Genomic DNA, 13511 nt, shown 5'->3' on the forward strand with positions numbered 1-13511 from the left:
ATTCACTAATTACCGCTCGAATAAATAAAAACATTACTCCATATTACTTACCTGAAAGCCACAGCTTCACTAGGAAAGAAGTAGAAGCAAATAAATGTTAAAATTGCAATAATATTTATATATTGTATTTGTTGCCATTAACGGAATTTCCCAAAACATCTTTTTATTCAGCTTGTGCGCGCCATAAGCTCATATCACCATTGAAGCAACAAGTGACTGCATCCTCAATATCAGCGATTGTGTTATGCAAACGGCAATATTGTATTTTGTTTACTCATCGTCAATGGGATAAAGCAAATGGCAAACCAGAAATAAAACTGGTAAATTAATAATGCAAAATATTGCCAAACGTCAATCGATGGAATGTGGTTATTGTGTAAGTAAGCATTAGCTCCGTCTGACATCTTCGCTTCTGCGCAGCGCAAAAGTAAGCCACATACCTATGTACATACCTACATACATATGTGTACACATACCAGCATAGTTGCCCATCCATGCGCTGTCTAAATCAGTGATGTTGTGGCAAAGCTACACTATCTTGTTATTTTTGTTGTAATTTATGCCCTTGTATTCATGTATCAATATATTATATAATTCCATTAGCCGGTTAGGTCAACATTATTATTGACATGTCAGGCTATTTACTCTTTAGTCTGTTATATGCAGACACTCATATATGTTGTGTACTACAAACACAGAGGGAATTAAGTGTTATATTGTTGTTGCTAATCTGCAATTTACCATTATTCATTATGCACCGATAAACAGTTGTTTTACCGCTTTGCAAAAACAAACTTTATATGCCGGTGTAGTAGTGTGAAATGTACATTTCACAGAGGTAACGTTTTTGTTTAACACTTTTTATGGATCATTAACACTTATTGTGTACATTTCATTTTAATTGCATACTGTTACATGAAAATGTAATTAGCATGTCTCTATTTGTGCAGGTCGCTGTAATGTGCTGTTAAAAGTGCTGTAAACTAGATGCTGGAAATTACATCACAATAAATGGCGGCGAAAAAAGAAGAGAAGACTTAAGCAACAAACTTGAAATTATTGTTGAGCTATTTATAAATATAAATATGTATTTACAAATATATACATACATATGTATTTAAGCTAGTATGCTTATGCGATTTAATATTTATGTAAGGCGCATATATTTTTATGCACATGCCTACATATTACGTTTGGAATAAATAAATAGTAACGCGTATTTTCTCTAATAGTTTTTGAAAATATGCAGATAAATCAGATGTACATATACCGCCTACGCTCAAATGCTGATTCTGTTGTTTTTACACTCAGTTCAGCGGCTACCTTGATATTTTATATTCTTTAAGCCGCTGTCAAGATCTAAAAGCATACAAAGCGGAAGTAAAATTATGTTATGCTAACGAAGTTCTTGTCCATTTTCGTATAAATTATTTCTCTAAATAGAATCGTAAATTTGTCTAAAGGGAAATTGTACACCTTGTTTTTTTGTGCCATTTATGTCTCTTCTCTTTTTCTTCTATTCAGTTCACACTGCTCATGTCTGAAGTTGAAAGGTTTTTAAGGTGTCTAAATAAATCTACTTGAAACTCTTAATCGGATTGACTACACTAATACCATAAATTGCTTTTGTTGTATTCAGCTGACGAATTTTGATACGCAAATACTTAAATACTTTAAAAGCCACGACTGTGGTAATGTGAAGCGTGCGTAAATCAAATAGCAAGGCAATTGGGTTAATGAATCAAGTCATAATTTCTTCAATTTGAGTTGCTAATTTTTTTCAAATTTAAGCAAAGGGTTTTATATATGTTTATTTATTATTTATGTTATGTTATTTTACTTTATTTTATGTTATGTTTTTGTTTAGCTTTTTTAATGAGAGGAAAATTAAAAATGTTATAGAAGCTATTGAAATGTTTCGGTTGAAAGTTACTAAAAACAACTAAAAATATATCTAAAATAATGTTTGTTTTCAGCGTGCGAGCGCACAATTTAAAATATTAAAAAAGTTATAAAATTAGTTTATTAACACTTTTCCATCTGAAGCTTACTTAAAATACAGCAAACTTAAAATATATAAATAAATCAAAAATAATACGAGTATATACTTATTTTCATAGTAAGAAAGTAGAATATTTTAAACATGTTTAATGCAAACCCACTTTAAGGGGGAGCCTGGTTTATGAGGTCTAAAAATTGCATCTCTTTGCGATTTTTTTTAAGGAAAAATTAATTTAGCACTGCAAAGTTTTTTCTATCTTTTAATAAACATTTAAAAAGTATAAACAATTTTTGTACTGGTTAAAATAAGTTGAAAAAAATGTTTAACATAGAAATTAGTAGAGCGCTGCAACGCTGGAGCTTCCAACTGACATTCAAGATATAGCTCGTAATTATTATCTAAAGCAAAAAATTCAAATGGATTTCTAATTATCAGGATTTTTTATTTTAGATGAATTAAGAAAACTGAGAGAAATTCCAAAATTTCAACTTTTTGGAGGTTTTAAAGAAAAAAATGCCTTTCTATAAAAAAAAATTCATTTCAACTTGGTATAAGAATCTTGAAAATTTTTTTTTTTTATCTATTTTGTTAGTTCAAATAGAAGAGAATTTAATACTGAAGGGAACAAGCTATGATTCATTTCAAAAAGTTCATTCGTTTTTTTTTATTCATGTACGCCAATTCAAAGAAATCATAAAAATGAAAAGTCGAGAAAAGAAGATACAGTTTGTACTATAGCTGTCCGGTCACAGCGTAACTACCTAACGCTCGCCTACCTTTGGCTTTGTATCTACGGAAGTATTGAGAATTAGACTCTGTAACTTTGTGTGAATATTCTGAAATATATTAGGAATCGCTTAAAACGAAAAAAAAAAAAATTGAGGTTTTTAACCTTATAAACCAGGCTCCCCCCTTAAGTAAAACGTATGGTGAAAAATGTAGTATAATTTAATTTAATGCAAAGTTAAGCACAAAATGCGCCTGTTTCAACAAACTTTTAGCTGTGCAACAAATTGATAATACATATCTCACCATAAACTTTTTTCACCTCCAATCACCTGTTTTTTCTGTCTATTTATAAACACTTGTCCGCATGTAATACTCGTATATGATCACTTAAAAATGACTCAAGTACTGCTTAAAAATATACTATGTACAGTCGTATGTGTACCTACCACGTATCCATATCCCTGGCTGCTCGTCAATCTGCAAACAATATTCATTCCAATATGTGTTTTCAAGTGCTTTAATTTGTAGACGGAGTTTTTACGAATTTTTAAGTATGGCGCTCATCCATACACAACTTTCAACTTTTTTGCTAGTTTTTTTTCTTAGTGTTTTTTTTTTGTTTTTGTTTTTTGCAATGGCTACATTACAATATTATGCAATTTTATTGCTCACGCTCAGGCGCCGACACCACACCCTAAAGTACCACGCAGCTTCGCGTTGCCAAAGCAAAACAAACACGTTCAATGTCAACAACACAAATTCATGCATTCATATGTATGTATGTATAAAAACACATACGTACAATATAAACGCATTGCTTGCGGTGGGGATACTATATTTCAGCGGCGAATGACTAATAGCCTGATATCTAACCAAATAATCCATGTCAATTAAAACAGTTGCCTCTCGGCAGCCTCCTCACATATCTATATATGTGCATACGTGTGTATGTATGTAGATACAAATTTACATATTATTCATCAACCTGTAATTATAAACATATGCGCACATTTTGTAATGCATGTATGTTAGTAAATCTTTGAGGTTAATAAAAACTTTTAAAAATGGTTTGTGCGTTTCAAGGGCCGGCCGTTTGTATAAACATTTGCACTGAAAATTCAAGTGTTTGCCAATAAACTCTAATTGGATGCGGCACTGTTGGCCATTAAGTAAATTAAGTGCAATTTCAGTTGTTATTGGTTTATAAATTATATGTACACACACACACATATGTACGTACATGCGTGCATACAATATAAATTGCGCGCAGCGCTATAACAAGCAATGCTAATTATGAGCATTATTGTTCCTACTGCTTTCAGTAATCAATAAATGAACTTCATTTATAATAAGCGATTTATTTGAAAAATTCACAATCTCTCGCAAGTATTTGCGTAAATATGTAGCTGTTGTCTGCATTCTTTTCTGGTGACAGTGCGAGATTTATGGAATGCCAATGACATTGAATGATTTGTATTTTATTATTTTTTATGGCGTTATGATTGAACAGCCAATTTTGAAGCCAATTTAAATTTGAATAAAAATTAAAAAAAAGAAAATATTTCATATAGTTTTTATTATAAATATACCTACATATATGTTGGTAGATGATTCTTTTTGAGTATTTCAGTATATTTTTTGAGTATTTTAATGGACTTTTGTCGAAAAAACTCATATGGCTTAAGCTGTTTTTGTTTTAAATCCAAAAATATTGATGTTTCATAGAAAATTTTTATATATTTTTGCGTAATTTTTATAAAACAACTTACGTCGCCTTAATACTGTTTTTTTCTTGTCGGGCGTTACATTGCTTACTTTTCCCGAAATAACTATTGAAGTAAGCATTCGTAGCCACAATCGTTCATAGTTACAATATAAATTTAGTTTAAATTTTAATTAAAAAATAAATAAAAAACCAGTTAAAGTCACATAAGTTGTTTTACCCAAAGTCCGCAAATTTAATTCAACTTTCATGAATTTGCAGCTGTGGGTGTTGAATATATTAAATATTATATTAAAATATATTTAAATATTACGAACAAAAATAAAAAATATAAATAAAATATTTTATTAAAAATTGGTAAATTAGTGGATGACCAGAAGAAAGTCTTAAGTCAATTTAAGTTGCTTTGTTGAGACTTTACAGATGTAATCTTGTGAAAATGCCTACTTTAGTATTGAAGTTAATATAAATATTAAAAATTATTAAATATATTTACACATCTGTTAACGTATACAAAAATAGCACAAGTCGAAAACGGTAATATTTGACTTCTAATATGTTACTAATGCAGCAAAAAATTATTTTTGAAAAAATATAAAATCTATAGGATTTTACACCTTTTCCACTCACTTGTTTTTGGTCGAAAGTTTAGGTAAAACCCACATAATTTTGCTGCAAAACTTAAGTCTTCAAATACATATAAACGCCTTGGCGTCTGGAATGCTGCTAATATCCCATTTCGTCTTTAACTCGACCTAAGCTACTTTTCAATGTGACCGCAAATTTCTAGATAATATATTTTCATAGTTTTATGCACTTTGTTACTTAAGAATCCCAAATGTATATGAAATAATTTTTATTTGAAGTTGTTAGAAGAATATTTTACTTCAAAAATGTCGTTTCTAAATTAAGTAATCTTTGCTTCTTAATCCTTTGCCTACGTAAAAAGTATTTAGAAGCTTTTAGTTGTAAATGTTATTATTTATTTTGAATTTTTGTGTCAACGCTTTTATGCATTTCAAATTTTATTTATCTAACTTCAATTTTTCCACAGCATTTTAGTACCAAATTTCACAACTGTAAATATGTACACAGCTTTTGTAAAAAGTCATAATTTTAAATCTATTTATTTACTATTATTTTCGTTTGTTATAAAATAGCTTCGTTAAAAACTTGCACCTTACCTTTAATGCACCACGCATTTTATTAAATAAAACGCAATTAACACAAAATATAAAAGTAAATATTTATTTATAATTGACTAATTTATTTATTTTTATTAACGCACTTGGTCGCAACTCTTAAACTTTTCTCACTCACTTTTCAGTAATTCTTTGTTTGACTTCAGGCTCTTCATCTACAAAAAAATGTACTTGTAGAGTAAATATTGTTGTTTTTAAACTTGCAGGTATTTTGCAACTACTCTACAACAGTACCATCTACACACACACACACACACACACACACAACTTGCAACAGCAACGAAATCACGCACACACAAAATTAAACACAAATACGCAAAATTTGCATCAAATTGACGTTGAACCAAAGTTAAATTATTTAAACCACAACAAAATGATAAAATCTCCCTTATAAAATTTCCAGCCACGCACTCACATCCGCCACTTTCCTTTCCTTATGTAAACCCTTTCTTGATAAAAAAATGTTAAGTTAACATTTTGAAGCCTTTATTCCCCTCCAACAAGTAATAAACGTAAATGAATATTTTACGTATCTCTTGTCCTATGTTTGCCACTTAGTACTGCCGTACTGACGAGTTCGCTTCCATCGTCTTTCAGATCCGCACACCGACTGCAACGACGGTTGTAACAGCAACAGCGCAAACGCGAAGACCGGTACTGAGCGTACGTCGGCGCAAAATCAATTCACCGAACGCTTCATCAGGTATAGCCTACCAGACGGCTACGACTACAATCCAAACGGCAACTACAACTACAACAGCAAACACGTTCGCTTCGAAAAATGATGAGCTACAAATAACAACAACAGAATTACCAACGACCTTTAATAAACAGCAGCAGCAGCAACGTAATCGAAATAAACTGGTAACACCGGCCGCAACAGCAACAACCGAACTAACAGCACCAGCAACGATCACAACAACACAGTTGTCAACAGCATCAGCATCAGCAGCAGCAGCAACAGCAATTACTTTGAACAGCGATATTGCCAGTGGTGCCAGCAATCAGAAGAGTTATTTAAATACAAAGTATAGAGCAAAGCTTTCGGCAGCCACTTTGTCAACAGGCGCATCGCCAACAATAGTCACAGAAACACCAGCTATCCAAGGAGCGGCAGCAGCTACAGCAGCAGCCACCTCTGTCGTCAATGACATCATACAAAACGCTAATGCCAACACCAAACAACCGTCGACTGTGTTGCGACGAAAATTCCAAGCACGACGTCTTATTACAACAACAACTGCAAATCCCACAGATGATAATGGTAAATAGCGTACAATAATATTCTTATATAAAGGGTGATTTTTTAAGAGCTATAGGAAAGTTTTTCAAAAAACCATACCTAAAATTCAGAAAAATGCATGAAATTTTTATTTAAATCGATAGTACAATCCATATAATTTAATGTTTGAAGATTATTTCATGCAAATGTTGACCGCGACTGCGCTTCAAATGGTCCATCCGCTTAGTCCGATTTTGGCATACTCTTTCCAATGCTTCGGCCGGTATCTCACACATAAATGTGTTAATTGAAGCAGGCTTGTCTGAATAGATATGAGCTTTAACATAAAAAATAAATATTTGGCGCGTACACTTCTGCTAGGTGTTTGGCCGAGCTCCTCCTCCTATTTGTGGTGTGCGTCTTGATGTTGTTCCACAAGTGCAGGGACCTACAGTTTCAAGCCGGCTCCGAACGGCAGATATTTTTATGAGGAGCTTTTTCATGGCAGAAATACACTCGGAGTTTTGCCATTGACTGCCGAGGGGCGACCGCTATTAGAAAAATGTTTTTATTAATTTTGGTTTCACCGAGATTCGAACCAACGATCTCTCTGTCAATTCCGAATGGTAATCACGCACCAACCCATTCAGCTACGGCGGCCGCCATGAGCTTTAACATAGCCCCACAAAAAATAATCTAAAGGCGTTATATCGCACGATCTGGTGGCCAATTGACAGGTCCCGAACGTGAAATACAATGTTCACCAAACTCGCCTCTCAACAAGTCCATTGTTACGCGTGCTGTGTGGCATGTGGCACCATCTTGCTGAAACCGCATGTCATGCAAGTCAAGCTCTTGCATTTTGGGCAAAAAAAAAGTTGGATATCATTTCACGGTAGCGCTCACCATTCACAGTTACGTTACGAGCATCAATCGCAGCATCTTTGAAGAAGGACGGTCCTATGATACCTCCAGCCCATAACCGCACCAAACTGTGACCTTTTCTGAATACATTGGTAGCTCTTGCAATTCTTCTGGCTGATATTTACTCCAAAATTGACAATTCTGCTTATTTACGTACCCATTGATCCAAAAATGAGCTTTGTCGCTGAACACAATTTTTCGATAAAAAAGTGGATCTTCGGCCAACTTTCCAAGAGCCCACTCACTAAAAATTCTGCGTTGCGGTAGGTTCGGCTTCAATTCTTGCACCAGCTGTATTTTGAAAGGCTTCACACCTAAATCCTTTCGCAAAATTTTCCACGTTGTTGAGTAACAGAGACCCAATTGCTGCGAACGGCGACGAATCGATAATTGATGGTCATCATTAACACTGACCGATACAGCTGCTTTATTTTCTTCAGTTGGAACTCTACATAAGCGTGTCGGTGGTTTGATGTCCAATAATGTAAATTTGGTTCTAAATTTAGTCACAATAGCTCGAATAGCCGCTTCAGTGGGTCGATTAAACTGACCATAAAATGGAAGAAGTGCGCGATAAACTTTCTTAACAGAACACGCATTTTTATAATAAAATTCAATGACTTGCAAGCGTTGTTCGTTTGTAAGACGATTCATGGCACACGAAACGTGCGTCAGCTGTTTAAACCAACTATTTAAAAAGATAACACTGCACAACAGCATTTCTGATGATTGGATTATGATACATACATGTTTTTAGTCCAATTTTTAATGACAATTTCAAATCTGTAACTGAAATTCCTGTATTAGCTCTGTATGACTCTATATGACACATTTGACTTTTTGTAATAAAACACTATAGATTTAAAGATTATTTTATTTTATTGCCTTCTTAAGTTTAAAAAAATTTTCTTTTATATGATTTCCTTGCTGAAGTTGAAGGCATAGAACTGTTCTTAATGCTCCAACAATAGTCGGCCATCATGTGTGTGTTCCAGTAACCTTGATAGCGTTCCTCCATCGTACGAAGGTCCTGGTGGAATCGCTGGCCCTGTTCTTCGCTGAGATCCCCAAGATTGGCTGAAAAATAGTCCAGTTGGTTGTGAAGAAAGTGTAACTTAATGCTCATATTACATCCAACCCTTTGGAAGTGACCCATTAGTTGTTCGACGTGCTGAGAATAGTCAGAACTTTTCTTATTTCCTAAGAAATTTTGAACAAGCCAAACAAACTCATTCCATGCCATTTTCTCAATCACTGTCATAGTGTCTATGAAATTTGAGTCTTTTATTAACGACCTTATCTGTAGCCCGTCAACAATACCCGCTTTTATCTTTTCTGCACCCAATTTTGTCAATTTTGGAAACTTTTTAGACAGAAAAAGAAAATAATTTCCATTTTTGTCAAAAGCTTTAACAAATTGTTTTATAAGCCCCTGTTTTATATGTAACGGAGGTAAAATTATACGATCCCTTGATACTAAAGGTGGGTTTATCACGTTCTGTTGTCCTGGTACTAACGCTTCCCGAGCAGGCCAATCTTTTTTAATCCAATGTTGATTTTTAGCTCTACTATCCCATAAGCAAAGAAAACAGGGAAACTTTGTGTAACCACCTTGTTGGCCTAAAAGAAAGTTTACCATTTTTAAATCGACACATATGACCCAATTTTGTCTAAAACCAGAGCAATAGTTGTATATTCTTCTTCTACTTTAGTAGAATGTGCAATAGGCAATGAGCCCAATTTGTTCCCATTGTGTAAGAGAACACATTTTAAACTCCGTTTTGATGAATCTATAAATAAACGCCACTCACTAGAAACGTAATTTTGTAATCCCATTGCAGCCATTAAACCAGGTACATTTTTACAAAATACAAAGTCATCTTCTTCAGCAAAATATTCAAGGAAAGTTTGTTCTCTTCTGCGATAGTAAGAAATTTTAGTTTCTTTTGTGACTAAGTTTCTTTCTTTTAATGTAGACGCCAAAATTTCTGAACCAGTCTTTGACAGTCCCAGATCTATACTGAGGTCGTTTAAATCATCTTGGTTAAATGGTTTTGGTGTCCCCAGGTCACAATCAAAGTCACTATCGCTATTGTCTGTTTTTGCCTCAAAATGTAAAGGTTCTTCCTGTGAAGCACCAGGTTGAAGTTCAGATGGCATCGTAGGGCTCAAAACACGTCTATGTGCCGATTGTATGGAAGGATATTCCCATTTGCCTCGATTTTTTCGGTTAATGCCAGTTATTTTTACCATACAAAAATAACAGTCGTCGTGGTGGTTCACAGGTTCAGTCCAGATCATAGCAGTTTCGTATCTAAATTTATTCCTTTTCTTATTCGTCCACAAACGTAGAAACTCAACGCACGTTCTGCATACCTTTTGTGGAATCCAAGGCTTATTTTTCATTTCCATTGGGTGACCGAAGTAATTTTTGTACGCCTCATTTACGAACGATGTCACATTCAAACGGTTTTCTTGAAACATATACTCTCCGCAAATAAAACAAAAACTATTCCGGTCATTTATACAAACTCGTCTTGACGATGCCATAACAAATAATATTTAGAAAACTTAATATTGGTTTAAATATTCGTCAATTAACACTGAAATATAGTGATTTTTTTGTGATAGCTATAACTCGTAAACAAGAGCTGTTACAAAAAAAATGAGGGTATATTTAGAATCAGCGTTAGTAAACATCAAGTATCAAAGTCATTCATCAGACAAAAAGTGCGATTTTGTTTTTTTTGTGTAATAGCTAAAAAATCACCCGTTATGTATACCAAGATGTGTAGTCATGTACATATATCTGCATATGTCTGTATTCGTACTTTTGAGTGAACTATAGAAAAATGTTTACGGTGAATGTTGCCCCCCAATATGTTGCAGCAACATTTTATTGCATGAACTAACGTATGAACATTTGTAATACATATATGTACAGAGCATGGTGTTTATATTTATTTATCTACACAAAAAAAATACCAGATCTTTGATGTTCTTTTTAGAAATCCCATGAATAATTTCTAATGAATATAAAATATAACTTTGAAATTCATACCTACAGCTGCTTATTGATATGAAACACCTTTAGTCTCGGTAGGGAAAAAATTAACTTAAACGACTACGAATAAAAATACGAATATGAATACGAACACAAAAAAATTAATATGAATATAAAAGCAAAAAACGTTGATGAATTCGAATACAAATACGAATAAAAATACAAAAAAAATTAATAATAATTTAAATATGTAAAACAAAAAACTGATTTGAATACCAATGGCAAGATGGCAAGAATACCACTGATATACTACAGTAGCACTAAAGTGCCGTTCTGTTTTGAATACCCATAATTCTTGCGAAAACATAAACTTACTTTGGAAACCGAGACTCTTATGTGTAGTGGCTTTACAAAGTTGATTTAAAGAAAATTGAGATCACAAACTCTTACCTATGTTCAGTGCCCTTCCCAGCTAAGATAAACTTCTCTGAAACTCTTCAAATCCATCGAGTGGATAGGAATATAAACACAACTAACTATGCGAATACGAAAACCTTGTATATCTATTAATTTATTTGTCATCAAAAAATACCAAGTACAAGTATTTTACAAGTACGAATGTCCATACTCTTGTGTCAGCAAATATTTGTGCCCTGATAAATGAAAAATATTATGTTGCCATTAACTAATTTCAATTTATTATAATACTCGTACATACCCAAATACTCGCAATCAGAAACCCAAATATCCACGAATAATAACAAATAAATAAGTTTTGAAATAGTTTATTTTTTACTATTGTAATATTTAATTTTTTTATAAAATCCATAAATTTTTTAAACAAAATCCATACATCCATTTGCAAAAAAGCGTTATTATTTATACTAAGACAGCTGAGGCAGAGCAAGAAATTAATTTTTTACCGAACCTTTAATGATTTAATGCTTGCGCCGCACGAGAGACTTTCGATATCTCCGCAAACACAGAAAAAATTGCTTTTATTTCAAAAAAAGATGCTCATACACAAATTTGTAAACCTCTAAAACTCTTTAGAGATTGTAGAAATCACGTACACTTTATCAGCTCGTTTTGAAAAATTCTTTTTTTGTGTATTTCTGTGCGCTCAAAATACCTTCACACCAAAGATAATAAAATTAAAAAATAAATAATTGGCCGAGCTCCTATTTATGGTGTGCGTCTTCGTGTTGGTCTACAAATGGAGGGACCTACATTTTTAAGCCGACACCGAACGGCAATGATTTTTATGAGGAGCTTTTTCATGGCAGAAAAGTGTTAAATTGAAAAATTGTAAAATTTGGGTTTGCTTTTTTTCTCGTTAGTATTGCACTCAAAAATAATGCAAAGAGTATAATCGTTATTTGCCATCAAAAGAAAATTTCTTAAATGACCAAAAATATTTGAAAAACTAATTTGACTAGTTTTGATCAGATCGATTTTTTTTTACCTGGGGAGTTTTCACGTCTCGCCTACGTTGTTTTCAAAAAAGTGGCAAAAATGTTAAAAATATATGTCTGAGCGTAATGAGAGGTTAGAACAGTAAAATTTATTTTCGTAAATATTTTAATCCATTATCTCCCACTTAATAGGGTCCTTTTGACCCTTACTTCATAAAACGCAATATAAATTAAACAACATGTCAATTAATAATTCAAGAGATTATTAGAACTACAGTATCGGACGAAACATTTGCAACTAAAATGTGGGCAATGAAAACTTTCGATTGCTCAGCCGTTATTTGTTTGGAACCTGTTAATTTCACTTTATTTGTAATAAAAGATGTTGATTTACGTAAATAAAACAAATTTATTCAAATTCAACAGTTCATATCTTAAATTTAAAAATCAAATGTGTCCAACACCTGTATCTAATAAGACAAAACAATTGCAACTAAAGGAAATCAGTAAACTATTTTTATTAAACTTAGTATTTCGTGGCAAAACCATTGCTCTGAATAATAGGACTATGAATAAGTTCGTGCGGTTTTACAACAGATGGCGTAACTTGATTATTATTCCATCGATCCACATTTCCAAACATTCATTGGAGAGCTACTGTCGTAAGGCACAAACGTCAGTATAAGTTTTTTATTTGAAGCGTAAACAACAATATTTTTACCACACTTGAAAATGTCGAATTTCGTGCCAAATAATGTGTTTTTGCGGGGAATTCTTCTTCATTATTTTAATATGAAGAAAAAAGCAGCCGAAAGTCATCGTATCTTGGTGGAAGTTTATGGTGAGCATGCTCTAGCTGAGCGAACGTGCCAGAAGTGGTTTGCACGCTTTAAAAGTGGTGATTTTGGCTTGGAAGACGAAGAACGCGAGGGTGCGCCGCCAAAGTTCATGGATACCGAATTGGAGGAATTGCTCGATCAAGATCCGGCTCAAACGCAAGAAGAGGTTGCAAAAACTTTGGGAGTTGATCAATCAACCATTTCCAAACGTTTAAAAGCCATGGGAATGATCCGAAAGGTAGGCCATTGGGTGCCGTATGAATTGAAGCCAAGAGACGTTGAACGCCGTTTTATGGCATGCGAACAACTGCTTCAACGGCACAAAAGAAAGGGTTTTTTGCATCGAATTGTGACTGGCGATGAAAAGTGGGTCCATTACGACAATCCAAAACGTCGGGCAACGTATGGATACCCTGGCCATGTTTCAACATCGACGTCGGCGCAGAATATT

At 33.4% G+C, this 13511-nt stretch overlaps 1 protein-coding gene across 1 annotated transcript in view; it reads left to right on the forward strand.

Annotated features, from left to right (window-relative positions):
* The first annotated feature begins 331 nt into the window (after nt 1–331).
* LOC129238330 (mucin-2-like) overlaps nt 332–13511 on the forward strand; it is a 53636-nt gene continuing 40456 nt past the window's right edge. Inside the window, exons 1-2 of the mRNA XM_054873362.1 lie at nt 332–376; nt 6215–6920. Coding sequence (XP_054729337.1) covers nt 332–376; nt 6215–6920 — 751 coding nt within the window. The remainder of the gene's footprint in view (nt 377–6214; nt 6921–13511) is intronic.

The sequence above is a fragment of the Anastrepha obliqua genome, chromosome 2 (assembly GCF_027943255.1).
Source record: "Anastrepha obliqua isolate idAnaObli1 chromosome 2, idAnaObli1_1.0, whole genome shotgun sequence".
Lineage (NCBI taxonomy): Eukaryota > Metazoa > Arthropoda > Insecta > Diptera > Tephritidae > Anastrepha > Anastrepha obliqua.